The sequence below is a fragment of the Carassius carassius genome, chromosome 3, assembly GCF_963082965.1.
Source record: "Carassius carassius chromosome 3, fCarCar2.1, whole genome shotgun sequence".
Lineage (NCBI taxonomy): Eukaryota > Metazoa > Chordata > Actinopteri > Cypriniformes > Cyprinidae > Carassius > Carassius carassius.
This window is the reverse complement of record NC_081757.1, coordinates 21,306,141-21,333,423: the sequence shown is the minus strand read 5'-3', so window position 1 is coordinate 21,333,423 and position 27,283 is coordinate 21,306,141. Positions and strand designations below refer to the sequence as shown.

At 41.6% G+C, this 27,283-nt stretch overlaps 1 protein-coding gene across 1 annotated transcript in view; it reads left to right on the top strand.

Moving 5' to 3' along the window:
* Positions 1–27,283, top strand: part of plxdc2b (plexin domain containing 2b) — a 57,991-nt gene that overhangs the window by 8,376 nt on the left and 22,332 nt on the right. Inside the window, exon 2 of the mRNA XM_059533808.1 lies at positions 22,534–22,736. Within this exon, the coding sequence (XP_059389791.1) occupies positions 22,534–22,736 (203 nt within the window). The remainder of the gene's footprint in view (positions 1–22,533; positions 22,737–27,283) is intronic.

Below are 27,283 nucleotides of genomic sequence, written 5' to 3'. Positions count from 1 at the left end.
TGTGTTTTAGGGAGAGTACAGTATGTATGAGTGGTGGGTGTGTGTTTGTTGGTTGAGGAAAGTTCACTTTAGCAGAAACAGGCAAAAACACTCAGATCTGCAAAGCTGTAAAGCATAAAACATTATACTTAAGTGTTCATGAGTATTTCTATAAGAAACTCCCTGGGCCTCATGCAATGTAAAAAACCAGTGTGTTAATGCTTTTGTAAGCAAATAAAATATTTTGAATGCAGTATTTTAGAATCAGTGTTCCATACAGTGGAACTATTGTTTTACAAGCAATTCATTAAATCTAAAATAACTATATACGCACCAAATGAATTGACCTCCTCGTGTTTTAAAAGTCATGAAGTGAACATTAAAGCATTTGCAACATTTGCTTGTTTTGAGCACTTTAAGATCCCTATATATAGTGAACTATTAGTGTGTTGTATGTTTTTAATAACTGGGGATGATAAAACATGAATTATGAGAACACATCTACAATATATTAATCTGTTATAGCTGCATTACTATATGCACTAACTTAAACAGAAGAGCATGGCGCAACAATAGGGTCATGGGTTTGTTTCACAGGCAATGCATAAATGCACATTTTTAATACACATAAATGTGAGTTTATTTTTAATAAATTGTACATTTACTGACATTTTCTCTGCAGCCCCAATTTGCATTTCATTAGGAATCAATATAGTTTTGTGTTATTGTGACATTGCTGTTGGAGGAAGAAGGAGCACTTGTGCTAAGGGAGGCCCACTGCCCATCTACATACTCATAATTGCTCATTACCAAGTGTCTTGTTGTACACAGTAATGGGGGTGGGAGATAAAAGAGAGATCCAACTGTGCTGTCTCAGGGTTTGTGGGCGAGTGCATGAATTGCTTGAACAGCCCCAAGGATATTATTTTCAAATCACGTTTTCCCGAGGCAATCAACAGCATCATCCATAAGTGGTGTTAGTAATTTAGCATTTAAAAGTGTGGGAATTCTAGGTTGTATAACCTACAGTGAGAAACATTCTATTATCACTGATATCAACTAAATTTATCTCATTATGACCTTTGTTAATATCTCAGTACTCTTTTACTTTATGTTCATTATATTCTCTTTATCACTATAATGATTTTATCAACTTGTTTAGCTGTGAAAACTTTTCATATCCAACTGAAGATGTTCAAGCACCAAGTGGCCATAGGTTTTAAGATTAAACTAAATGTGATGGTCCACAGTGTTTTTTATCATTCTTTTGACCTTAGAGCTAGCTCAGTGTTACAGGCTAATAGTTGTGTGTGTTGTGGAGTATTGAGGCTTTATGTTTCTATGATAATTTAATCAGTGAAACCTAATTGAGCGTATTGAACATGCTTTTTTGTGCTATGCCCCCGCTGACACTTTTTAAGCACAATAAAATTAAGTCTGACATGTTAATTACGAATACATTATGCAGAGTACGCTCTTTGTTCTTGGCGGGAGGTCAGGGTTCTTGTCAGAGTGATGCCAATTAACTACACTAGAAAATCCTTACAGCCATGATTGACGGCTTGTGAAATGTTACATAACCTTGACATCTAGTTATTTGGCTGAAACAGAGGAAGCTATAGCTGTTGGACCTTCTGGTGTTTGTGTATTATACATACCTGTAACGACTAGGTGAAGGAGTGGCAGGAAGCAAGTGCGAGATTAATGAGATTTAATGAAGACAATGAGACAATACAAAACTGAAACACAAATAACGCTGGAAGGAATGCACAGTCCAAGATGGTGGTGAGGAATGACGAATCCGGAAGGCGGAGGTGAGTTGGCAGCAGGAGAGGGTGACAAAGGAAGTGCGGGGAAGCGAGGCGAAGGTAAGTGGTGTTGCTTGGTGGTGGGTTGCGTAGAGTGGACGGGGTTCTGGGGAGGCATGGACATCCAACGCAGAAACACACAAGAAAGCAAGGCATAGGTTACAAACATGAAACAATGCTCTCACGAACACAAGACGCTAGACAAGCCAATATATAGGGATGAGTAATAAGTGACAGCTGTTGCTGATGACAATTAACGGAGACGCCCACAAACTAATCAGTGCTGACGCGTAACACACAGACTTCACCCACACAGTGCAAAACCCAGAGATCACAGTTTACCAACCGTGACAGTACCCCCCCTCTAAGAACGCCTCCTGGAGTTCCCAGAAGGGCCTTCCTGCTGATTGTAATCATCAATAAGGGAGTGATCCAGTATGTCCCTAGCAGGTACCCAACTCCTCTCCTCCGGACCGTAACCTTCCCAGTCCACCAAGTACTGGAATCCTCGTCCCCTCCGCCTCGAGTCCAGAATACAATTAACCGAATGGGTCGGTTCCCCATCTACGAGACGCGGCGGCGGGGGAACCGGGGTAGGCGGATTAATACATGAATAAAACACAAGTTTAATCTTGGACACATGGAAGGCGTGATGTATCCTCCTGTACGCTGGAGGTAGTTTGAGGCGGACTGTCACCGGACTAATGATCTTGGTGATAGTAAACGGGCCAATGAATTTGGGAGCTAATTTGTTAGAAACGGAACGGAGAGGAATATTGTTCGTAGAAAGCCATACCTTTTGACCCACAACGTAAACGGGAGGCTTTGACCGGTGGCGATCGGCCTTGGCCTTAGTGCGCTCCCGGAGTGCTGCTCATCCGGAGCAGAGTCTCGCGGGCTCTGGTCCAGGTGCAGAGCCACCTCTGGACAAATGCGTGAGCGCAGGGGACCGCGACTTCAGATTCCAGACTAGGCAAAGCTGGTGGCTGGTAACCTAAGCTGCACTGAAATGGAGAGAGGCCCGTGGCTGACACTGGTAACGAATTGTGAGCGTACCACTACGGTCAAAACGACCGTCATGCCATTAGAGGGCAGGAGGGTGGTAACAAAATCTAGTGCGATATGTGACCAGGGTCTCGAAGGGACAGACAGCGGTTGAAGAAGCCCATCAGGAGGCCGGTTAGATGACTTACCACTGGCGCAAACTGAGCAAGCCAAAACAAAATCGTGGATGTCACGAGCCATAAGTGGCCACCAGAATCGTTTTTTAACTAACCCCTTGGTTCGGCTTATCCCTGGATCAAAAAGACGTGACAAAGAATCGGGTTTGACATTTTTGGAACCCAGGCGGTACGACAGAGTAAAATCAAAACTACCAAAAAAAAGTGCCCACCGAGCCTGCCTGGAATTGAGTCTTTTGGCAGTTCTAATGTACTCTAAATTCTTGTGATCGGTCCAAACAATGAAAGGTACCCCTGAACCTTCCAACCAGTGACGCCACTCCTCTAAAGCTAATTTGACGGCCAACAACTCTCTGTTACCAATGTCATAATTGCGTTCAGCAGGAGATAACCGATGAGAGAAAAACGCGCAGGGATGCATCTTATCGCCCAAGGCAGCACGTTGGGAAAAACTGCTCCAACCCCCACCTTTGATGCGTCGACCTCCACCACGAACTGCCGTGTGGGATCAGGGGCTACAAGGATGGGAGCCGAAATGAAGCGGCTCTTGAGGTTGGTACATGCAGTTTCGGCTGCATCCGACCACCTGAATGGAGTACTGGGGGAGGTCAAGGCCATCAGAGGTGAGACTAGTTGGCTGAAATTACGAATGAAACGTCGATAGAAATTGGCGAACCCCAGAAACCGCTGTAGAGCCTTTCGGGAATCTGGAGATGGCCAATCTATCACAGCCTTAACTTTGTCAGGATCCATACGTATTCCCTCGGACGAGACGATATACCCTAGGAAGGGAACAGACTGTGCATGGAATACGCATTTCTCCGCCTTGACAAAAAGCCCATTCTCTAGTAATCTCTGGAGCACTCGTCTGACGTGTTGAACATGTTCCTGGAGAGATGAAGAAAAAAGCAGTATGTCATCCAGGTAAACATATATTAAACTGATCTACCATGTCTCTCAACACGTCATTAACGAGTACTTGGAAAACCCCTGGCGAGTTGGAGAGCCCGAACGGCATCACCAAATATTCAAAGTGCCCTCTAGGGGTGTTAAAGGCGGTTTTTCATTCATCCCCCTTCCTGATGCAGACCAAATGATAAGCGTTATGTAAATCCAATTTTGTGAATATGGATGCTCCCTGTAACCTCTCGAAAGCTGAAGACATCAACGGTAACGGATAGGTGTTCTTTATTGTGATGTTGTTCAGCTCTCGGTAGTCAATACAAGGTCACAGAGAACCATCCTTCTTACCCACAAAAAAGAATCCCATCCCCGCTGGAGAAGAGGAAGGGTGGATGAACCTTAATGCCAAGGAATCAGAAATGTATTTCTCCATGGCCTCCCTCTCCGGAATAGAAAGAGAGTAAAGTTTGCCTTTAGGCGGAGACTTACCTGGCACTAAATCTATAGCACAGTCGTAGGGACAATGCGGAGGAAGAGAAGCAGCACGGGACTTACTGAACACCTCCTTCAGGTCCAAGTACTCTGCGGGCATGTTTGATAACACCATGGTCTCTTTCTGAAAGACAGAAACAGGCACAACTGGACAAGCAGAAACCAGACAAGACTCATGACAACTTTCACTCCACAAGGTGACAGTGTTGAAACCCCAGTCCACTCGTGGATTATGTTTGATTAACCAGGGGTGACCTAAAACAATGGGAGCTACAGGGGAGTCCATGAGGTAAAAGGATATGGTTTCACTGTGGTTGCCTGAAGTGAGCAGAGTGATGGGTTCAGTGTAGTGGGTGACGTGTGGCAGTTCCTGGCCATTGAGTGAGGTGACATGGATGGGATGAGACACAGGAAGGACAGGAAGGTTCAAGTGACGTGCAAGGAGAGAGTCAATTAAATTACCTTCGGCCCCAGAGTCCAGAAGGGCGTGACAGTTGTGAGTGTGGTTCTCCCACCGCAGTTTCACCGGAAGGAGAGTCGATGATGTGGTTGAGGACTTCCCGGCGGAGATCCCACCTGATAGTAGCCTCAAACTTACTACCGAGCTGGCTCTTTTACCGGGCATGAATGGATGGAATGCTCCTAAGCCACCGTAATATGAAAACAGTACTTGGTACCTCCGCCGCTCTCTCTCCCTCCGGGAAAGCCGAGCTTTACTCACCTGCATGGGTTCGTGATCGTAGATGGGACCGACCATGTTCTCTCGACTCGAGGGGCCCCTTTCCGGAGAGACGTAATGGCGTGTAGGACTGACTTGTCTGCGCAGGCGGTTGATCCGAGTGTCCACCCGAAAGGCCAACGATTAGGCCATTGAGCGTTGGGGGCAGCTCGAGGAGGTAGATCTCCTCCTGAACACGGTCGGCCAGCCCATGCACGAATCGATCCCACTGCGCCGCCTCGTTCCACTGGCATGCAGCCGCCAGGGTGCGGAACTGAATGGAATAGTCTGCCACTAATGATTTTCCTTGTTTCAGGTCCGAGAGCTGGTGAGCAGCCTCCCTGCCAGCCGCGGCTCGATTGAAGACCCGTTTCATGTCTTCAGAGAGAGAGTGGTGCAAGGCGCAACACGGATGTTGATTCTCCCACACCGCCGTCCCCCATAAGGTGGCCCTGCCAGAGAATAGGGTAAGAGCAAACGCAACTTTGGACTCCTCTGTCGCGAAGGTGCGGGGCTGCAATGCAAAATGCATGGAACATTTGTTAAGGAAAGTCTTGCAAAAGTTTGGCTCACCTCTACTGGTAACTCTCTGGCACCGGAAGTCGCGCCTCTGGCCGAAGTGGTCCTGGGAGGTCTCCCGGGGACGGGCGGCGCAGGCGGTGGGTGGGCGCAGTGGGAGAGGTGAGTTGATGAATCTGCTGGGTGAGCTCGGACACCTGTGTCACCAGTGCTTGGATCACGCGTCCGGTGTTCACGATGCTCTCCTGCTGCTGATCCATGCGGTTGACATAATAACGCTGGGAGGAATGCACAGTCCAAGATGGTGGTGAGGAATGACGAATCCGGAAGGCGGAGGTGAGTTGGCAGCAGGAGAGGGTGACACAGGAACTGCGGGGAAGCGAGCCGAAGGTAAGTGGTGTTGCTTGGTGGTGGGTTGCGTAGAGTGGACGGGGTTCTGGGGAGACACGGACATCCAACGCAGAAACACACAAGAAAGCAAGGCATAGGTTACAAACATGAAACAACGCTCTCACGAACACAAGACGCTAGACAAGCCAATATATAGGGATGAGTAATGAGTGACAGCTGTTGCTGATGACAATTAACGGAGACGCCCACAAACTAATCAGTGCTGATGCGTAACACACAGACTTCACCCACAAAGTGCAAAACCCAGAGATCACGGTTTACCAACCGTGACAATACCTCATGTCGTTCCAAACCTGTATGACTCTCTTTATATATATGGTTCGCAGGGGCCTTCTGTGGTTCAGAAATCTTTTCAGGTGCTTTGAGTTTGAGGGATATTATTGATTATTTCCTGTGGTGATGCTGTTAACTCAACGGTCTACCAAGTTTCATTGATCTTGAGCACATAAGTGCTACTAATGTCATGAGGATTGTTTTAACGTGTCAGTGAGAGCCGACATCCCTCTTTCACACATTTACACTCGTAAATACAGCTAAAGCTGAAACATGTCACTGTCAGGTAAAACTGTCAGTTTTTTTGTATTGGTCTGAAAAACACTGGTCAAGTACAAATTTGATATGTTCAGTGGAGAGTCATGTGGTGATCCCTGACAGATGTAGTTAATGAAAACATTTAGCTGTATCCCCAGAAGTAAAACAAACACAAAGCTCACACAGAGAAGAGGTCAGAAACCAGACCGATACAGCAGCTCACAACAAGAGTAAAAGAGAAAAAAGATGGGGGAACTTACACGGCTTGCTAACCAGGCCAAAATGTTTCATCTAAGCATTATTGTGAGTGTCCAGATGTGTTCGGTCACAAGGTATTAGGAAGCATTCAGTAATTGTTATGCTATATGAGACAAGGTCTTTGTCTGTGTTCAACAGCAGCTGGTGAGGAGGGCGTTTCTTATTAATCTGTTTAACTTCAGATGTCAAGGGTGTCAAGCCAAAAACACATTTTTGGTGTGCATTTCATGAGTCAGTGTTTCCTGCAGAATACTGCTTTTTCATCAGTTCAAACTGTTCAAATGCCCTTACTTTGGAGTATTACTATACAGTAACAATATATTAAAAGCAATGCAGTTTTGGTAAATCATAGTGTTTCAAATATTTTAATTCATTGTTTAATGTTGTTTAAATTAAAATGAGAATGTAGTTTATTTGACAAACTTTGTATGTAAATGTAAATGCAACCATTTCAGTGAAGGATTTGTGTTTTAACCCAAAAATGTAAATTCTGAGACTTTGGGAACCTCTCCACTCTTTTTTTACAAGAACTTTTATTTTAATAGAGCTTTGGCTCTTCCCTTGACGTGTATTTGTGAGTCTCTGACCATGGAGGGTCAGAGAGCTCTTAAATTCCATCAAAAATATCTTACTTTGTGTTCCGAAGATGAACGAAGATCCAGACTTATGGGTTTGGAATGACATAAGGGTGAGTAATTAATGACAGAATTTTTATTTTGGGGTGAACTAACCCTTTAAAGTTGGTGTGATTTTTTTAAAATTTCTTATTATAATTTACATTGACATTACCATGGGGGAGTGTTAAATGTTTAAAAGAACCATTAAAAGGCTTTTAAGTTCATACGTGTCATAAACTGAGATGTTGAAACATGCTTTAATAGGACCAGGCTGTGTGAGTGCAAATCTGGGCCATGTGTTGTGAGGTCTATCGGTTTCTCAGAGGAAATGAGCAAGAAATCCACTTTGAAGTTACTAGTTGAGGGAAGATCCTTGTGAATCAGATGTGCCTCGCCTGAGGTTCAAGTTCTAGTTTTTATTTTACAAAGTTGACTTTTAAGATTTTAAGACATCATTTTTTTTTATGACATCTGTAACATTATTATGAAGTAGGAACAGTAGGGAATGGGTCGCCCAAAGCACTCTTGCTCTATACAGTATGTTGTAGCACTGCATGCATGTGATAATGTTATAAAATAACAGTCTGTTATTATAAAATAACATATACTGTATAATAAAATAACAGTCAGTTTGCTGCTTCGCTCAAACTAGGGTAACAACAGCAGCGGCCCAGGAAATTACTTTTACAACTCTTACGTACTGAATTAGATTTTTATTATGTACTACTCTTTAGATATCATTTTAAATTGACGGCAGTCTTTTAAAGAAAAATAAGATAATTAGTCACCTAACATAAGGTATAAAGTACAATGTACATACCAGTTGTACTGCTAATAGTAATGCGAGTACTGTTAACTTCTTGTCATTTTACTAGTCAGTCAGACCTCAGAGGAAAATTAACTAGAATGCATAGGTGGAGTACTATTAAAAAAAATAGAAATAGTCAGTTTGCTGCTTTGGTTTTAGCCATGAGAAAACAAGATATGGTTGGATGATTGTTGTTGATGGGCCAACAAGCAGATGTAATCAATGTTTGGCTTTCTTAGAAACAGATCAGTTCTTCTATTCCATTATTCTTATTTTTTTATTAAATCTGAACATGTGATTTCATAGAAAACTGTCATTAATGCATCAGTCTAATATTCCGGAATGTGAGTGTGCTTAGTTATTTACATGGCAAAAAAACATTTTATCCACAACAGTTTACTCACTTCCATTATCATTATTTACACACACACACTCATAATGGGAACATATGTATAAACAAATCACAAAGCATGTATGAACACAATTTGAGCTGCTGAGAGGGAGCTGAATGAGGCATGCAGGGTGAGGTTGTTTCATCTCAGACCAGTCATCTTCCTTTTACAGCCCTAATAAAGTGTGTGTGTGTGTGTGTGTGTGTGTGTGTGTGTGTGTGTGTGTGTGTGTGTGTGTGTGTGTGTGTGTGTGTGTGTGTGTGTGTATCAGTAAGAGAGAGAGTGAAATGTCTGCTGGGTTTAACTCTTGTGCTCTTAAAAACAGGAAATGACAACACTCTTGTCTTGTCTCTTCTCGTGGATTCCTTAAAAGGATTTTTATACAACCTGCTTTGATCATTGCTGTTAGAGTGAATGTTAAACACAGATAACAGAACGAGTACTTTTTATTAGGTTTTTTTTTTGTCTGGTAATTTTGTCTTCTTCAGTTGATGTGCATATAAAAATCAGTTACTCTCCCATATGTGGAATGAAAATGCCACTAGTGCAACATACAAATACATTTGTATGCAGTATAGCATTCAACCTCTGCCTGATAACAAGTTAAATGTAATAGCTGAATGAAATTTTAGACTGTAAAGAAAGGTATGGTTTGGGAGTTCCTTCAATACAATGTGTTATTGTAGCTTCCCTCATGCCTGTGGGATGATAGAGATGATAAGTCCTAGATCTTCTCTTAAGGTTAAACGTCCAAAGAAAATAGATTGGCTTTCTGCTCTCAAAAAAGACAATATATTCAAAACCCTTTTGGAACAGGGTTAAAACAACACCTTACCAAGAGCTGGAATAAAATTATGGAACCACAACATGACAGACAAAGGGCTCTTATGTTCAGGTTTATATTGTAATGATAGATGTAAAAGATAGTGTAGTATGTGCACATATAGTTATAAGAAAACAAGAAAGAACATTTTTGCATGCAGTATTGTAATATAACAAAACTGGTGAATAGAAAAGTCAAACTAGTCAGTCCAAAATATAACTGTTTTATAAACCTTGTCATATTTGATCAGAGAATTTTATTGTACCCAGGAACCTTAAAAAGCTAAAAAAGGAGTCGATATGCCAAGAACCTTGTGGAGCTGCAGAGAACCCTTTTGGCTCACAGGGGGTCCTTTGAATGTTAATGGCTCTACTTATAAACATTTGTCATCCAAAGGACTGTTGAAGTACCTTTTTAAAAATGTAGGACCCTTCATTTCGTCTGTGAAGCTCATTGTAATGAGGTAGATATTAGAGCAGAGAAGCGTGGGCACACTGTGCTAGAAAGCTATAGCAGCACAGCAGTCCATACAGTAATGAACTCTCAAGCTGTTCATGTGTTTACCACAAATAACCTTTAGTACGAACAATCAGAGGATGCTACTTTAAAGGAATAGTTCACCCAAACATAGTTCAAAATTGAAACGGTATGTGGGTGTGTGTTGATTTAATGGTGTACGACAAGGCCACTCGTGACTTCTAGCTCAAGGACCACAGGTCCCTTGTACTAAATCTTACACATACACATAATTGAGCTCCTCAGTACAGTACAGAATCAATTCCAGAGCTCCAGGTAGTGAGTGAATAGTAGTGGTGGGACTTTTTTTGCAGGTTGCATTATTCTGTGAGTAGGTTAGTAAATTATCTTTGGCTGTATTATAATGATTTCTTAATTCGAAATATGATCAAGATTGCATAGGGGGATGCGTTCAGGGAATGTGGCTGTTAAAAGTATTAAGCCTTTTAAATGAAGAAAAATTATTTGAATAAAGATTTGTTCATTTCGATAAATGAGAGACAGCAAAATGATCAAATTTCCCATCACTAGATTGGTGACATGTGACTGTCTTTATTAATGAGTCATTGAATCACTCATTTAACCAATTCAAAACAATGATTAAAGGGTTCATCTGAGAATTAAAATTTGTCTATCTTTTACTCATCCTCGAAGCATCCTAGGTGTATGTGACTTTCTTCTTTCAGAATAATCCAATTGAAGTTATATTAAAAATTGTCCTTTGCTCTTCCAAGCCTTTCAATGGGAGTAAGCGGGTGTTTGATGTCAACAGTTCAGAAGACGTAAAATAAAGTGCGCACATCTGTAATAAAATATCCTTCACATGGCTCCAGGGGGTAAATAAAGCCCCCCTGTAGCAAATCCATGCGTTTTTTCAAGATAAATATCCAGATTTCAAATGTAATAAACAATTTTTTTCTCACATCTGCTGACTGTGGGGAACCAGAGACATGCATACACCTCGGATGCTTCCAGGGTGAGTAGAAGATGGACAAATTTTAATTCTCGGTGAACAAACACTTTAGTTTATAAATGAAAGTGGCTGCGTTTTTGAAAATCACTGAAACATTCACACAACAAACTGTTCAGCTGTTTTCATTAGCATCGAAGAAAAAAGATTTTGTTACATCGACCATAAATTTTTCAACGCAGGCTCATTTTATATAAGTGCCTCTGAATAAATTTCTGCAACAACGTTATTATGTCTCCATGTTTTCACGGCAGATTCAAACTGAAATGTCCAGAGAGTGGCACTAAAACACACATTCAGTATGTATCCGTGGCACTTTTTTAATATGTTGGTATAGGCACGTATTCCTGTGTTTTTATTAAGCTGCCTGAGGTACTGTTGTGTAATATGCATAAGAATACAATTACCCGCCTCATTGTTTCATGTATTTAGTTAATATATTATGTCTAAGGGTGTATTATTTTGTTTATTTCTTGGGAAGGCCTCATACAGGCAAATATGTAACTGCTGCATGTTGTAGAGGAAATTAAGGAATTGTTTTATTGTAAGTATGCCTTTACTATTTATGTAATACCTTTTTACAATTGTTATTGGTAATTATTTTATTAAGAAAGTGATTTATTAGGAAAGACACCACACATGATATGGTATTTGATTTATTAAGAAAATGGTTTATTAAGAAAGACACAACACATGGTATAGTATTGGATTTATATTTGTTTTATTGAGAAAGTTATTTAGTAAGTAAAACACCACACTTGTTGTTTTAAGCATTTATTGAGAAATGTTTGTAACATGTATAAGCAAGAGCACAGATAGAGATGACACATGTATTAGCAAGAACGTTGAAGAAAAAAGAAGGTGGGTATTACCTCGCTGGTTTGTTCAAATGAAGTGTAAAAGACAGCAGTGCAAAGAATCCCGAATAAATTTTTTTCTGAAGATGCAAGGCCTTTTATAAATAACTTCTCAGGGGATTTCCAGCACGATGTCACAAGACATTGGGATCGACCTGCTGTTGATGCAGCCATGCAATGTTAAGTTTCTCATGGGGATTTGAGCTGTTTTGTCGAACCATAGTTTCATGAGATTCTTTCACTTGAACACAGTGTGCACTTAAACACAGATTACAACCAACAATGAACCAAGGAATATATTGTCAGGAAAAGGAGCAGGATCCAACTGCGGTTGAATGAATGACACGTTTATTGATAAAACTCAGAGGTCTTAATAAGCTGGAGCACGAGACAGTCAGCACTCCGCAAGAAAGACCAGCTTGGTGATCTCTTCGGCGATAGCCACACAGCAGCAGGGAACAGGTGGAGGATCAGCGCTGGAAAGCTGTAGCCGGAATCCGAAGGCAAGCCGTAGCCGGAATCCGAAGGCAATGCAGAGGGCGAGGTAAGTAGAGTCAGCCGCCTGGTAGATGTGGGCTACTGAGTAACGAGAGGCAAGGCAGGGAAATAAAAACAAAAAAAAAACAGGAACACCAGATCGACTAGACATAGGGAAAAAATACAAAAAACAGAGTCAGAAAACTATGGTTAGCAAGGAGAAAGCTTAACTTTAACACTGCTTACGGCCTGACACAAGACAGCAAACACAAGGGCATGATAAAGGGAAGATAATCAGCGTAGGACAGGGTGCAGGTGAGGGAGAAAACGTTAACAGGGATAACAAGAGGGGCAGAGAAAACATAGTGGGGATAGTGAAACACCTGGCGAGCCAGCAAAACCTAAATCATGTGCTCCAGGACAGAAAAAGCCTCAGACCCCACTGAGATCATGACAGTACCCCCTCCCCTAAGGGCGCCACCAGGCGACTTAAGGGAGGGGCTTACCATGTTTATGGCGGAAGTCATCGATCAGCGACCGATCCAGAATATCCCGAGTCGGAACCCAACTCCTCGGAATCCGGTGGCGATCAGCCGCTGCCTTGGTCCATCTAGAGGCCTGGACCAGGGCCTTCCTAGCATTCCTCCAGACACTACGACATCTTCGAACAAAGGCTAGGGCAGACGGAACTGCAGCATCGGGTTCCTGAGAGGGAAATAAGGGAGGAAGGTAACCAACAGAACATTCAAAGGGTGACATAAATGTGGATTGCTACTGGAAGAGTATTATGGGAATACTCAATCCAAGAGAGCTGTTGGCTCCAGGAGGCAAGGTTACGGAATGCCAGGCAGCGGAGGACTCGCTCGAGATCCTGATTGGCTCGTTCACACTGATCACATTGGTCTGGGGATGAAACCCTGATGACAGACTTGTGGAGGCCCCAATCTGTCGACAAAATTCTTGCCAAGAACGGGAGACAAACTGGGGACCCCTGTCAGAGACTACTTCCACAGGAAGGCCATGGATACGGAAGACGTGTTCAATTACCAGTTGGGCTGTCTCCTTGGCAGAGGGGAGTTTGGGTAGGGGCACAAAATGGACCACCTTAGAAAAGCAATCCACCACCATGAGAATAACAGTGTAACCATTCGAGACAGGCAAGCCAGAGAAAAAATCTAAGGCAATGTGTGACCAGGGACGAGAAGGAATGGGCAGGGGTTAAAGTTGGCCAATGTAGGGACGGTTAGAGACCTTGTTCTGGGCACAAACAGAACAAGCCAATACAAACTGCCTGACATCCTGACCCATTGAGGGCCACCAAAATCGCTGACGGATGGCAGCCAGAGATCTCCTGACTCCTGGATGGCAGGTGACCTTAGATTCATGACCCCACTGAAGGACCTCAGGGCGTAACACTGCCGGCACGAACAACCGACCCGCCAGACACTCAACTGGTACTTCCACCCCTCGTCCGGCCTCCTCCACCCGCCGCTCGACGTCCTTGGAGAGAACCCCCACCACCACTCCATCCGGGAGTATAGTCTCGGTAGGCACCTCCTCTCCCGGCCACTTGAACTGGCGGGATAGAGTATCAGGTTTGACGTTCTTAGCCCCAGGCCAGTACGAAGTTAAAACGGTCAAAGAAGAGTGCCCAGCGGGCCTGGCGAGGACTCAGCCTCTTGGCCAAACGGATATATTCTAAGCTCTTATGATCCGTCCAGACCAAGAAGGGCAGCGCCGACCCCTCCAACCAGTGGCGCCACTCACCCAAGGCCAACCTCACCACCAGCAGCTCATGATTGCCTATGTCGTAATTTCGTTCTGCAGGGTTAAGGCGATGGGAAAAATATGCACAGGGGTGCACCTTCCCATCCTTACAGGAGCGCTGGGACAAAACCGCACCTACCCCAACTTCCGACGCATCCACCTCAACAATGAATTGCCGTTCAGGATCTGGAACAGAGAGAACAGGAGCAGAGATAAACCGGGACTTTAAATTATCAAAGGCCTCCTGAGCCTGAGTACTCCAGGTGAAAGGTACCTTAATGGAGGTGAGCGCCGTTAGGGGTGCAGCTACCTGGCCAAAATTCCTGATGAATCGCCGATAAAAATTGGCAAAGCCCAAGAAACGCTGCAGAGCCCTCCTGGAGTTGGAGACTGGCCACTTGGCGACAGCCTTGACCTTGGCCTGATCTGGCTTGATCTCCCCTGCTGAGACTATAAATCCCAAGAACGAAACAGACTTGGCATGGAACTCGCACTTCTCCACTTTGACATAAAGCTGGTTCTCCAGAAGCCATTGGAGGACCTGGCGCACATGTTGAGTGTGTACCTGAGGGGATGGAGAAAAGATGAGAATATCATCAAGGTACACAAAGACAAATCTATTAATCATGTCTCCCAACACGCTATTGACCGTGCCCTGGAAGACAGCCGGAGCATTAGTAAGCCCAAACGGAAGGACCAGGTATTCATAGTGTCCCGTAAGGGTATTGAAGGCTGTCTTCCACTCATCGCTCTCATGAATACGGATGAGATGATAGGCGTTGCGGTGGTCTAATTTAGTCAAGACCTTGATTCCCTGCAAAAGTTCAAAGGCAGATGACATTAATGGCAAGGGGTACCCCGGGACGGAGAAGTGCCTGGAAGGAGATCGATGGCACAATCAAACGGCCGGTGAGGAGGCAGCGAAGTAGCCCGGGACTTGCTGAAAACCAGCTGCAGCTCGAAGTACTCCGCCGGTACCCCAGTGAGGTCAGCAGCCTCCACCTGCAACACAGGAGACACAGACACAGGAGAAGAGGCAGGACCAAGGCAACATGCATGACACGACTGACTCCATGACACAATCTGACTGCAGGACCAATCCACATGAGGGCTGTGCTGAGCCAACCAAGGATGCCCCAGAACAAGTCTGGCGTGAGGGGACTCCAGAAGGTACAACACGTGGAGTGGTGTGGGTGATTGTTGCTACCGGCTGACCAGAAAGACCCCAGACCGTGACAGGGGAAGGAAGAGAAATGGCTGGAATGCCCCAATTCTTAGCCGTGCAGTAGTCCAGGAAACTGGCTTCTGCGCCAGAATCAATAAGTGCCTTGCAGGAGTGAACTGAGCCTTGGTACTTGATGGTGGCAGAGAGCTGGGTACGTGACTGAGGGGAGATAAGAGGAGAAACGCCCACCAGGACTCCCCGGTTGACTAGTTGGCTCTGGCTTTTAATGGGCATGATTGAGCAAAAGGACCTGCCCCTCCACAATACATACAGAGGCCCTTCACCAGCCTATGTTGTCTCTCCTGGGCAGACAAACGAAGTCGACCCAACTGCATGGGTTCAGAATCCATCTGGGATGATTGAGGTGGCTGTTGAGCCTTGAGTGGCTGGGTATCCTCTAGCCCCCAAGATGGAGGGGAAGTCAAGCGTCGTTGACGCAAATGAAGACGGCTCTCGACACGAATGGCCAGATCAATAAAGCCCTCCAGGGTCTTGGGTAACTCGTGTGTCGCAATCTCGTCCTGTATGTCAAAGTTCAGCCCCTCCCGAAACATAGCCCGCAGCGCCCCCTCATTACAATCGCAAGAGGCGACTAGAGTCTTAAACTGAATGGCATACTCAGTAACAGGACGTCCTCCTTGACGGAGCCTTGCGAGTTTAGAAGCAGCATATCCCCCTTCACGGAGCGATCAAACAACTTCATCATTTCACAGCGAAATTCCTCAAAGTTCGAGCAAAAATGGGCTCTCGCATCCCAAACGGCTGTTCCCCACTTGCGAGCTTTTCCTGAGAACCCAAAATAACATTTTGTAGTTCACGGAACCGATCACTTAATTCAGCCATTCGGGCAGTGAGTGTCTCTACCCCCTGAGCGGTGGACGAAAGCTGGCTGTCTTGGTGGCCGAGGAGAGCGCCTTGATGCGCGATAGCCAATCGAACAAACTCTTCACCCGCTGGATCCATTTCTGGTCAGTCCGTACTGTCAGGAAAAGGAGCAGGATCCAACTGCGGTTGAATGAATGACACGTTTATTGATAAAACTCAGAGGACTTAATAAGCTGGAGCACGAGACAGTCAGCACTCCGCAAGAAAGACCAGCTCGGTGATCTCTTCGGCGATAGCCGCACAGCAGTGAGGAACAGGTGGCGGATCAGCACTGGAAAGCCGAAGCCGGAATCCGAAGGCAATGCAGAGGGTAAGGTAAGTAGAGTCTGCCGCCTGGTAGATGCGGGCTACTGAGTAACGAGAGGCAAGGCAGGGAAATAAAAAAAAAAAAACAAGAACACCAGATCGACTAGACAGAAGGAAAAAATACAAAAAACGGAGTCAGAAAACTATGGTTAGCAAGGAGAAAGCTTAACTTTAACAATGCTTACGGACTGACACAAGACAGCAAACACAAGGGCATGATAAAGGGAAGATAATCAGCGTAAGACAGGGTGCAGGTGAGGGAGAAAACGTTAACAGGGATAACAAGAGGGGCGGAGAAAACATAGCGGGGATAGTGAAACACCTGGCGAGCCAGCAAAACCTAAATCATGTGCTCCAGGACAGAAAAAGCCTCAGACCCCACTGAGATAATGACATATATATGACTATACACAGATAACGAACTAAATAACCAACAGGTGTGATAATCAAGTGAATTGCCATAGTAACTAAATAGAGCGGGAAACTGGAAGAAAGATAGGAAATTAAACAAAACTAAAAGTCCACGATCATGAAAACTGAACTGATAGTTAATTGTAATGTTTGAATACAACTCAAATTTGAAAATATTTTGAAATTTGATGAATTCATTGATTTTTAAATTAAGATTATTTTTGGTTTCAGTACAACCATTGAAATTGTTGAACGAAAAAATTGTCAATCTTGTACATTACATTGTATCGTAATGTGTTAATGTATAATTTTGGGTGTGAGTGCAGCCGAGCAGTGTGTGTGTTCTTTCTGAAATAAACACGCCTTTATTGCTCTGCACTCATTTAGTTAATTGCATTTGCCTGTCAGCTGAATCTTTTATGTGAAGAGGGGATTACAGGAATGAGTTTACTGATATACATGTTGGCTCAGTAGTGAGGTCATATCTTTGACATTTCTAAATATCGAAATACTTGTCCCTGCAAATTAAATGCTTGTGGTAAATGAATCAACCAGTGGCCTAAAGAGAAACTTTATCATAAACTTTATCATGTACGATGCTGACCTTTAATAGCACGAGTATTCTTCTTTGTCAATGTATATTTGACATTTGATTCTGTTTAATCTACAGTGTGTTAGTGATTTCATAAAAATGAATTATTCGGTTTTTGTATGTGTGTATGCTGGACATTCATCCTCATGCCCACACACACACACACGCACACATTATTCATGTGTTTATCCTTTAATGTTTTGATGTCACCTTCCACTCATTAGCACTTTAAATTAGCAGGATGTGCGGCAGGTCAAAGGAAATAGAGGCTGGTGTGACTGAGCAATGCAAGAGAATTACACTGGTGAGAGAGCTGGAGATAGATGAGGTTAAACGTTGAGGAGGACATTAATTAAAAGACGTTGAGCATGGGATGAATACTTTTAATTATACATGTGCTGCGCACACAAACGACTGCTTCATATGAACTCTGCTTTTGATTGATGTGTTCAGTGTTTTGGAGGTACAGTACATGGCTCTGTTTTTAGATTAAAGCAAGCAATCACACAGTGGTTTGTGAAACAAGGGCAAAGAATTTTGCTGTCAGTGTGAAGTCAAAAGGACTGATAGAGTTGTCAGTGCATGTGGAGCGAATGTTTATATGTAACCCTGGACCACAAAACCAAAGGTTAAGTGTCAATATTTCGAAATTGAGATTTATACAATAAGTGAAAGCTGAATAAATAAGCTTTCCATTAATGTATGGTTTGTTAGGATCGGACAATATTTGGCCGAGATACAACAATTTGAAAATCTGGAATCTGAGGGTGCAAAAATATCAAGAAAATTACTTGATTTTGAATTTGTCCAAATCAATTCTTAACAATGAATATTACTAATCAAAAATTAAGTTTTGATATATTTACGGTAGAAAATGTACAAAATATCTTCATGGCATGGAGCATGATCTTTACTTAATATCCTAATGATTTTTGGCATAAAAGAAAAATCTATAATTTTGACCCATACAATGTTTTTTTTGGCTATTGCTAAAAAATATACCCCAGCGAATTAAGACTGGTTTTGTGGTCCAGGGTCACAAATCACATTTTACATTTACTTGGCTACATGCCCTCTATGTGTTCCCTGGCAGTCACATTGCTAGTGCCATCCTTTAATAGATTCATTATATGAACAGATGTGAAGTTAAACTTGTCTTCATTCTGTCCATCACAGCATTGTACTAAAACTGATGGTCTGAAGCTGTGTGTGGTTTGAGCATGGGTTTAGAGGCCAGTGTTTAGCTGGGTTAAGTATACCTCTCTGTGTGAATGGTTAGTAAACGAAACCTTATATCACCCTAGGGCAAAGCCAGTCATCTGTATTCTGTCATTACTGTCAGCCACAGACCATATAATGTACGCAGACTATCATCCAGACACACACACTAGAAATGATTACAAAGTCATTCAGGGTCTTGCACTCAAGTACATACACATCACTCAGTTATGTAACACAAACAGTCATACTGATACAAAGTAGAAAAGATATTTTCCATGAAATTCTCCTAGTACAGTATGTGTACCGTGTCCAGTTGTTTATGTATGTGCATGTAAAGACTGATATGTTTTTTCTGCCACTGCTGAAACCAGTAACAGCCATGCTTTGGTTCAGTTAAATTTTAATGGACATCAATACTGAGCATGCGTAGTGTGAATAATTGTCTGTGAACACTTTGTTACAAACATATATAAACCATATCATAATTGTGTAGAATTATAGGAGGATGTCCCTTTCAAAGATCTTAAAATACTTGAGACAAATTTATCCTTAGTGGTACTGATGATTGAATATTTCTCATTAATGGTCCTGAACTTAAATTCACACACTTTTCATGAAACATGAGCAGAACGAACACATTTCTTTTGAAATGTTTATAACTATGTAAAACCATTCTTCTAAATACTCACTGAATTAAATGTGGCCATTTATGTAAAAATGTTTTTACCGACCATTCAAACAGAAATTTAGTCTGTCCCATAGTCTATGAGGGTTTCTCTGTACAGTAAAACTAATATCAGAAATCATTTTAATATAATGATTTGGTGCTTAAGTAACATTTCTTTTATTATGATAAAAGCAGTTGTGCAGTGTTTTTTTGTGGAAGTGGACATTTTCCCCTTTTCAGTATTCTTTGATGAATAGAAAGTTCAAAAGAACAGCATTTATTCGAAATCGAAATCTTTTGTAATATAACACTATAAATGCCTTTACTGTCACTTTTGATCAATTGAATGTGCCTTGCTGAATAAATGTATTCATTTCTCTCTCCCAAAAAAAAAAAAAACCCTTTGAAAGATATATAAAGTTAATTTATTTTGGGCTCAGGTTTGATAAAGATGGATGGCATGGTCAGATATGTTTTCACATATAGAGGTGTTTGTGTGTCTCCTGAGTTCAGGTGACTTGTTCCAGCATGCTTCACCTTCTCTGTAATTACACACACTAATATGTCTGCTTTATATAGTAGCTGGAGAGAGAGCTTTCCAATCAATCAAACTCTTCTAGACTTCTGGAGCTAGTAGTTTCATACAGTATATATTAGAGTGTTTGTAATGGATTTGAACTTTAAAGTGCCCTATGAATAGTTTTGAACCCCATAACCCCAGCAGCCCTCCCCCAACCCCCTTTCTTTCTTCTATACATTGGTACCTCATATTACTTTTTTTGTTTTCTTTTGTTCCAGAGCAGTGACTCAAGATAAATGCATGTGGTCTATTAACTTTTGTTTTCCGCCGTTTCCCTTTTGTTCTCTCCCTCCAGCTGTCCTCCTCAGATTAATTAGGAGTAATATATCAGTCATGTTGATCATTTTAGACATGACTAGAGGGAAATTCACATTTTTGGGTAAATTTTTCTCCCTCCTTCTCTCTATTTCTTCTGTCTGTCATTTATATACACAAGATACACATTCTCCCTTCTTATGGGTAATGCACACACACACCGGTTCTTCTTCCTTTCCTCCCATTAGAATATACATTTTATGAAAATATTAACTACAATTAACTTGTTTCCAATTGGTGTGAAAGATTTTTTGAGGAAAGTTTTTGTAGTTCAAAGTTGATGTTGCATCATCTGTATGTATAGCTTGGCATTCGTTCAGTCATTTATTCATGGACATCTTGTCACGGATCTTAAGAGCTGAAAAGAAAGGTACCTTCCATTCAGAGAATGAGGAGCCAGAAAAAGAGAGGGAAATGTGGGACTGGATTTAGTCTTGCAGGAAAAAGAAAGCAGAAGCATGAGAGAAAGAGATCCTGTCCCTGCTGCGGTGGCTTTTCAAAGCATGTCACGAGCAGACACTGATTTCCACTCGGCGACAATAAAAGTCAGTGACAGCCGCCTCTCTAAATCCTCATTGACCTGTTATGTATAATGGGCTTTACAGAAGGACTTGGCTCTGGGAATCTTTTCTCACATCGAGGGTTTAAAGGAGGAACAGTTGACCATGATGATTTGGAAACAAAGTGAATTCTGCAAGTTGTGCATTTTTTCCCCTTTCTTTCTCACTTGATTTGTTTTCAGTGCAGAGAACCGATTAGATGCTCATGTGAATGAAGAGATGTTTGCTGGGATTATCAGAGCAATATATCTGCAGGAAATTAAGATCCTCTTTCCAGAACTCAGTCTTATATCCAGAAGGATTTCTTAAAATTTATTGAAATAAAGTCACAAAAGAGGAGCATTGTACCGAGGAGGAGTGTTGTGTTTGGCACTACACAAACTGTGAACTAAACTGTATTTTTTAACAAATAAATGCGGCCTCGTTGAGCATAAGATACATCTTTCAGAAATATTTTAAAATACCGTAACCCCAAACTTTTGAAGAGTAGCATATTTATATTGTCAGAAGAGTTTTTAGTACAAATGGTTCAATCTTTCTGTCACAGTTAAATATTTTATTATCCTAAACACTTATAAGCGACTAACTAAATTGTGTTTAAAGCAAGTAAGAGAGGATGAGTGTGAGCTCTGGTTCAGGCAAGAGGAAAGCTGCTGCATGCTAATCAGAAGTGTTCATATTCGTATACAGACCAAAACCTGCAAGCTGTAGTAAGAAGTAGACAGAGAATTGAGAATCTTTCTGGCTTATTTTTGTCTCTGTTGTCCCTTCATCCCTTTGTAGAGAATGCCTGTAATGCTAAATGTATTTCTACCCAACTTACTGCTGCATTGCACACAAGTCCATGTATACTACAGGAAACTTTTGGACATTTAGTTTAGATTAAGCTGGTGTTCAGAGAGCACTAACCCACATTCCAGGCTGATTCATTGGTCCCTCTTTTTTGTTTAGTCTACTCAATCACATTATGAACTGCTTTTTGTGATTCCAACTTTGGCCCTGATTTTCAGCATACACACTCCCATCATCTTTCACATCTTTATTTCCAATGAGAGGACTAAAGAACAAAGTAAATAAAAGGTTTAATTAATCTCTGATCACATGAGGCTTGATTTGCATATGAATTTGGCCATGTGTATGTGTTTGTGGGTGAATAAGAGAAAGAGATTAGGCACATAAAGAGTGATATACAGACCAAAGAAGAATAAAAGCAGACTGGGATGGGCTGAGACTCTTGGCTAAATTTCTTTGCCTTTCACCCTCGGCTCACACAGAAGCCATTTGGTGTATCATTGTAACACCATGCCTCAGTTTAACAATAAACCAAGTGTCAGGAGTACACTGGACCAACTTCTTTATTACGACTAAAGTTAAACAGGTTAATGTGGAACAAAATGGAACTGTTTTTATTGCAGAGTGAGACAGGGAAAATAAAGAAAAAAAGTGATGCTTTTGTGTTTATATAAACCAATCAAAAAATGCATAAGTGTGTGTGTAATGTTTCAACTGTGAGAGCCAGTAATGAGAGAAATGATGCTTCTCTGGATCTTATTTGACATAATCAAGCAATGAAACCAATTCTCATGTCCTCTGTAAACCTCTTTAGTAATAAGCTTTGAAGAAGGAACTCTGTCTGCATTTTCAAAAAAACAAGCATCATTTCTTCCAAAATGAAGCTTTGTGTTATGTAATGTCAAAATGTTCCCATGCTCATAGGATTGACTGTTGTTTTGTGTTGTTCCAGGAGCTGGTTATTCAATTCTTCGGGGATGGACACAGGATGATGATGTCACTGTGGAGCTGTTGAGGAGGAAACGCTGGCTTCTCCAGGAGCCCCTCCCAAAGGAAAGTAACAAAGCCAGTCAAGACAGTTTGAAGCCTCAGGATTCTCAGGATTCACCTGGTATACTGGCTGATGACGATGCAGAGAACAGCTCCCAAATAATGGTACCCTTTACACTTTAACAAAATATACGTTTTCCCAAAGAGGTCATTCACACAGAATGAAATGAAAAAAACATTGATAAATAGTCCATGTGACATCAGTCGTTCAACTAATTTCAAGCTATGAGAATACTTGTGCGCAAAGAAAACAAAAATAATGACTTTATTCAACAATTTCTTCTCTTTAGTGTCAGATTTTTTGGGGGGTTGTTGCTGCCGTCAGCGCGAGTGAGAACTCTGATCGGATTGGAGTTTAGTGAACGAGTTAGTACTCTATAATTAAAGTGAAAGTGATGAAAACTAGTAAATGAAGGCGACATAAGGCTGTTCTAATGTCACATGATCTTTCCCAAGCATTGCAATATGCGGATAATTTTATAACAACGTGAGCTGCTTAAAATCCATTTTGTTCATTTTGACAAACATTTTTGATTTAGTCTTAGTTTTTATCTTGAGACGAAAATGCTTAAGTCTTAGTCACATTTTAGTCATTTGAGTCTTTCATAGTTTTAGTCTAGTTTTAGTCAACGAAAAGTCATTGCCTTTTAGTCAACAAAAAGTCATTGCCTTTTTGTCAACTTTTAGTCATTACTTTTAGTCAAACTGCAGTTTCCAACATTTATTTTGGTAGCTATTTTACAACTTTATTTACTGCTACTTGTGTAGTTTTCAAACAAAAATAGTAATTAATTCTTTAATTAGTCAATTATATCTTTACACCAAATCAGTTCAGCTTATGAGAAATTTGAATCAAGGATATTTGGGTGAACTATTCCTTTCATAGTGAAAAATTATATTAAATTATAGTTGTTCATATATAATATAGATAATATATATAATTTATCATTTTTGAAAAAAGAAGCACAGTAAGACAAATACGAAAAGGATACAAATTAAACTCATTTTAAAACATCACAATAAAACATTTTTCAGATACAGTAGGTTTACTTAACGTGTACATTTAACATCTTTTGTTGGTTGACATTAATGCTGTCCTTTAAGACGGAAGACATGCATGTAACATTGACACACGTTCAGTTTTCACCCACCTGTTTACATTTACTTAATCCATAACCGACTGTATTTACGTGAGATATTCTACATGATACACATTTGGACTGCTGTGTATGGAAAGCCAAAGAGTCCAAAAACATTTGAATTTTAACATGTCAACAACACGTTAAACGCATATAAACGCGCCAAAAATCTGTGTGTTAAGTATGTGTATTCAACGTGTTAAATATGCGTTAAATACATGTGAAATACGCGAAGTACGCGTTAAAAATCAGTTGGGTCAAATGTCCCGTTTAGTTGCTTAGTTACTAACTCTTGAAGTTTGATCACTATTAAAGCTAGAATGGCCGCTATGTGTTTATTTACAAAAAAGGTGTGAGTGGATGAAAATTAGTTTTTCATACAACTGCAATTTAAACATATTATTTCTATAGGCTTTACAAAAAAAGAAAAGAAAAAAGACTAATTGGGAATAATTTGAATAATTAGGCTGTATAAGCTGATCTATAGCATTTTAAATGGTGGTTGTCTAGTTTATGAATGGTATACCCCCCCTCCCCCCTAAGCTTACAGATGTGGTTTGACCCAAGTCCTCAGCAGCCAATGACACTGACCCATTCAAACTGATTTTTAATGCGTACTTCATGTGTATTTAATACGTATTTCACATGTATTTGACACATATTTAACATGTTGAATATGCATATTTAAAGGCTGATTTATACTTCTGCATCTGACCTATGCCGTAGCCTTTACGCCGTAGGCTATGTGTCAGTTTTCATTTATACTTCTGCACCGTTGTCTGTGTCGACTTGCAGTACACATGCAAACCACTAGTCTGCAGTGTCAAGTCTAGTCAAGTCTGCTTTATTGTCAATTCTGTCATATGTACAGTACATACATACAGAGAATCAAAATTGCGTTACTCTCAGACCCTTGGTGCATACAGATAAAACTAACAGTAGAGCCTAAAAATCTAGATCAAATATAAAATATAAGATTCAACTATACAATAAGGGCATGTAAAAAAGACATATCATAAAAATAAAAATAAAGTTAAATAAAGCAGTGCGAGGCGCATGGCAGATAGAGTGCAAACCAATGAAGTGAACAAACAGTGCAGATAAAAAGATTTTTAGTTCAAAAAAAGCTTATTCAGTCTGATTAAAGTGACAAAGGGTGAGGTAGTAGAATGACGTCAGTTCCATGCTGAATGAGGTAGTGAGCTGACCAATGCTGCACAAAGTGTCTGGTGCATGCCATCGAATGTTAGTGGGGGGGGGCATACCACACAGTGATGCAGCTAGTCAGGATGCTCTCGATGGTGCCTCTGTAGAAGGTGCACATGATGGGGGTAGGGCTCTGGCTCTTCTCAGTTTGAGGAGGAAGTAGAGACACTGCTGTGATTTCTTGGCCAGTGCTGCGGTGTTGTCGGTCCAGGAGAGGTCCTCTGTGATGTGCACACCCAGAAACTTGGTACTGCTCACTCTCTCCACAGTTGCACGTTGATGGTCAGAGGAGAATGCTGAGTGTGCGCTCTCCTGAAGTCAACTTCGTCTTCTCCACGTTCAGAGAGAGATTGTTGTCACTGCACCACCCGGCTCACCTCGCTCCTGTAGTTTGTCTCATCTTTGTTGCTGATGAGACCCAACACAGTCGTGTCATCCGCAAACTTAATGAAGAGGTTGGAATTGTGTGACGGTGTGCAGTTGTGGGTCAGCAGAGTGAAGAGGAGGGGGCTCAGCACACATCCTTGGGGGGCCCCAGTATTCAGTGTGATGGTGCTGGATGTTTTGCTGCTGACCCATACTGCCTGAGGTCTTCCAGTCAGAAAGTCCAACAGCCAGTTGCACAGCAAGTGTTAAGCCCCAGTTGGATCAGTTTGTTAATGAGCTGTTGAGGGATGATAGTGTTGAATGCTGAACTGAAATCTATGAACAGCATTCTGACGTATGAGTCCTTTTTGTCCAGATGTTTGAGTGCTGAGTGGAAGGCAGTTGCGACAGCATCATCGGTCGAGCGGTTGGATCGGTATGCAAACTGAAAGGGGTCCAGGGAGGGGGAGGGCAGACTTGATATGGTGATATGGTGGTCCACGGGCATGTTGTTGGTGTAATCCACAGATTTTTGGAGAGGTGCACGTCAGGCTACGGCATACTACACATAGCATATGGCGTAGCTACGGCATTTAAATACCTGTCATTTACGCATGAAATTCCCATAAAAATTTATGTGTTTTTGGCCCCTTTGGCTTTCCATAGCTGTGTGTGTATTGAGCGCTGAGAACTGATCCCGTGCTGTATATGAGAACTGAAGAAGTGGAGCGTGCGCGAGAGAGAGCACTTCTATCAGCGCTATTACACCTACGTTGCATAAAATTTGTCATAGTTTTTATCACCATATATTCGTTTTAGTTTGTCAACATCTCATCTTAGTCACAGAAAAAATGTTTGTTAAGAAAAAATTTTATATCGTCGTCTTATAATCAAATTGGTAAGCAAGTTCTGCTTTGTTTGCATCTGCGTATATCTCGTATATCTTTGTTCCGTTTTCTCTTTTTAAACGACATATATTTGCTATTGATAGCAACTGATATAAACAGTTAAGTCCTCTAATGTAGGCTCAAAATGTACATGTTAATTTGCCATCGGCTGTGGTCTGCGTGGTGTGTTCAAGTGCAGATTTTGGTTCAGTGCTGTCGGCGCGAGGTGACAAGTCCATCGGCTTTCATCTCCAGAAGTTCTTTGAAGTCGGCTTGGTGTATCCTGGCCAAGTTTATTTGTATATCGCTTTTTATGATACAAATCATTGCAAAGCAACTTTACAGAAAATTAAGTTTCTACAATATTTAGTGGTAGCTTATCAGTGGTGACTGTCAGTTTATGTGCATATGACAGAAATATTCATAAAAATGAATACAAGCCGTAGTCAACCAGACGATGAAAACTATTATCAGCAATTATTATATGATGCAATCACACTTGTAGCAATATTTGGTAGTTCTGTATGTTGTTTCAGGGTTAGCATCATCTGAGGTCCTCTGAGGGGTGGGCGTCATCTCTTCTCAGGTGTTCTGGATCCAGACTGGAGCTTGTGTAAATCCTAGTGACCCGTGGCAAAACAGAAAAACAAATAGAGACATAATTAGCTTAGCTGCTGTTCCAACCAAGTAAAATGAATGAGTTTAACCCAAGCTAAAGAATAATAATGCACATTTGATCAGATACAACTGCAGTCACAAATTATAAGATGCATTATTTGAATGCTTGGTGAAAGAGATGTGTTTTTAATCTAGATTTAAACAGAGAGTGTGTCTGAAACCCGAACATTATCAGGAAGGATATTCCAGAGTTTGGGAGCCAAATGCAAAAAAGCTCTACCTCCCATAGTGGACTTTGCTATCCTAGGAACTACCAAAAGTCCAGAATTTGTGACATTAGGGAGTGTGATGGATTGTAGTGTGGTATAAGGCTAGTTAGGTACGCAGAAGCTAAACCATTTAGAGCCTTATAGGTAAGTAATAATTATTTGTAACT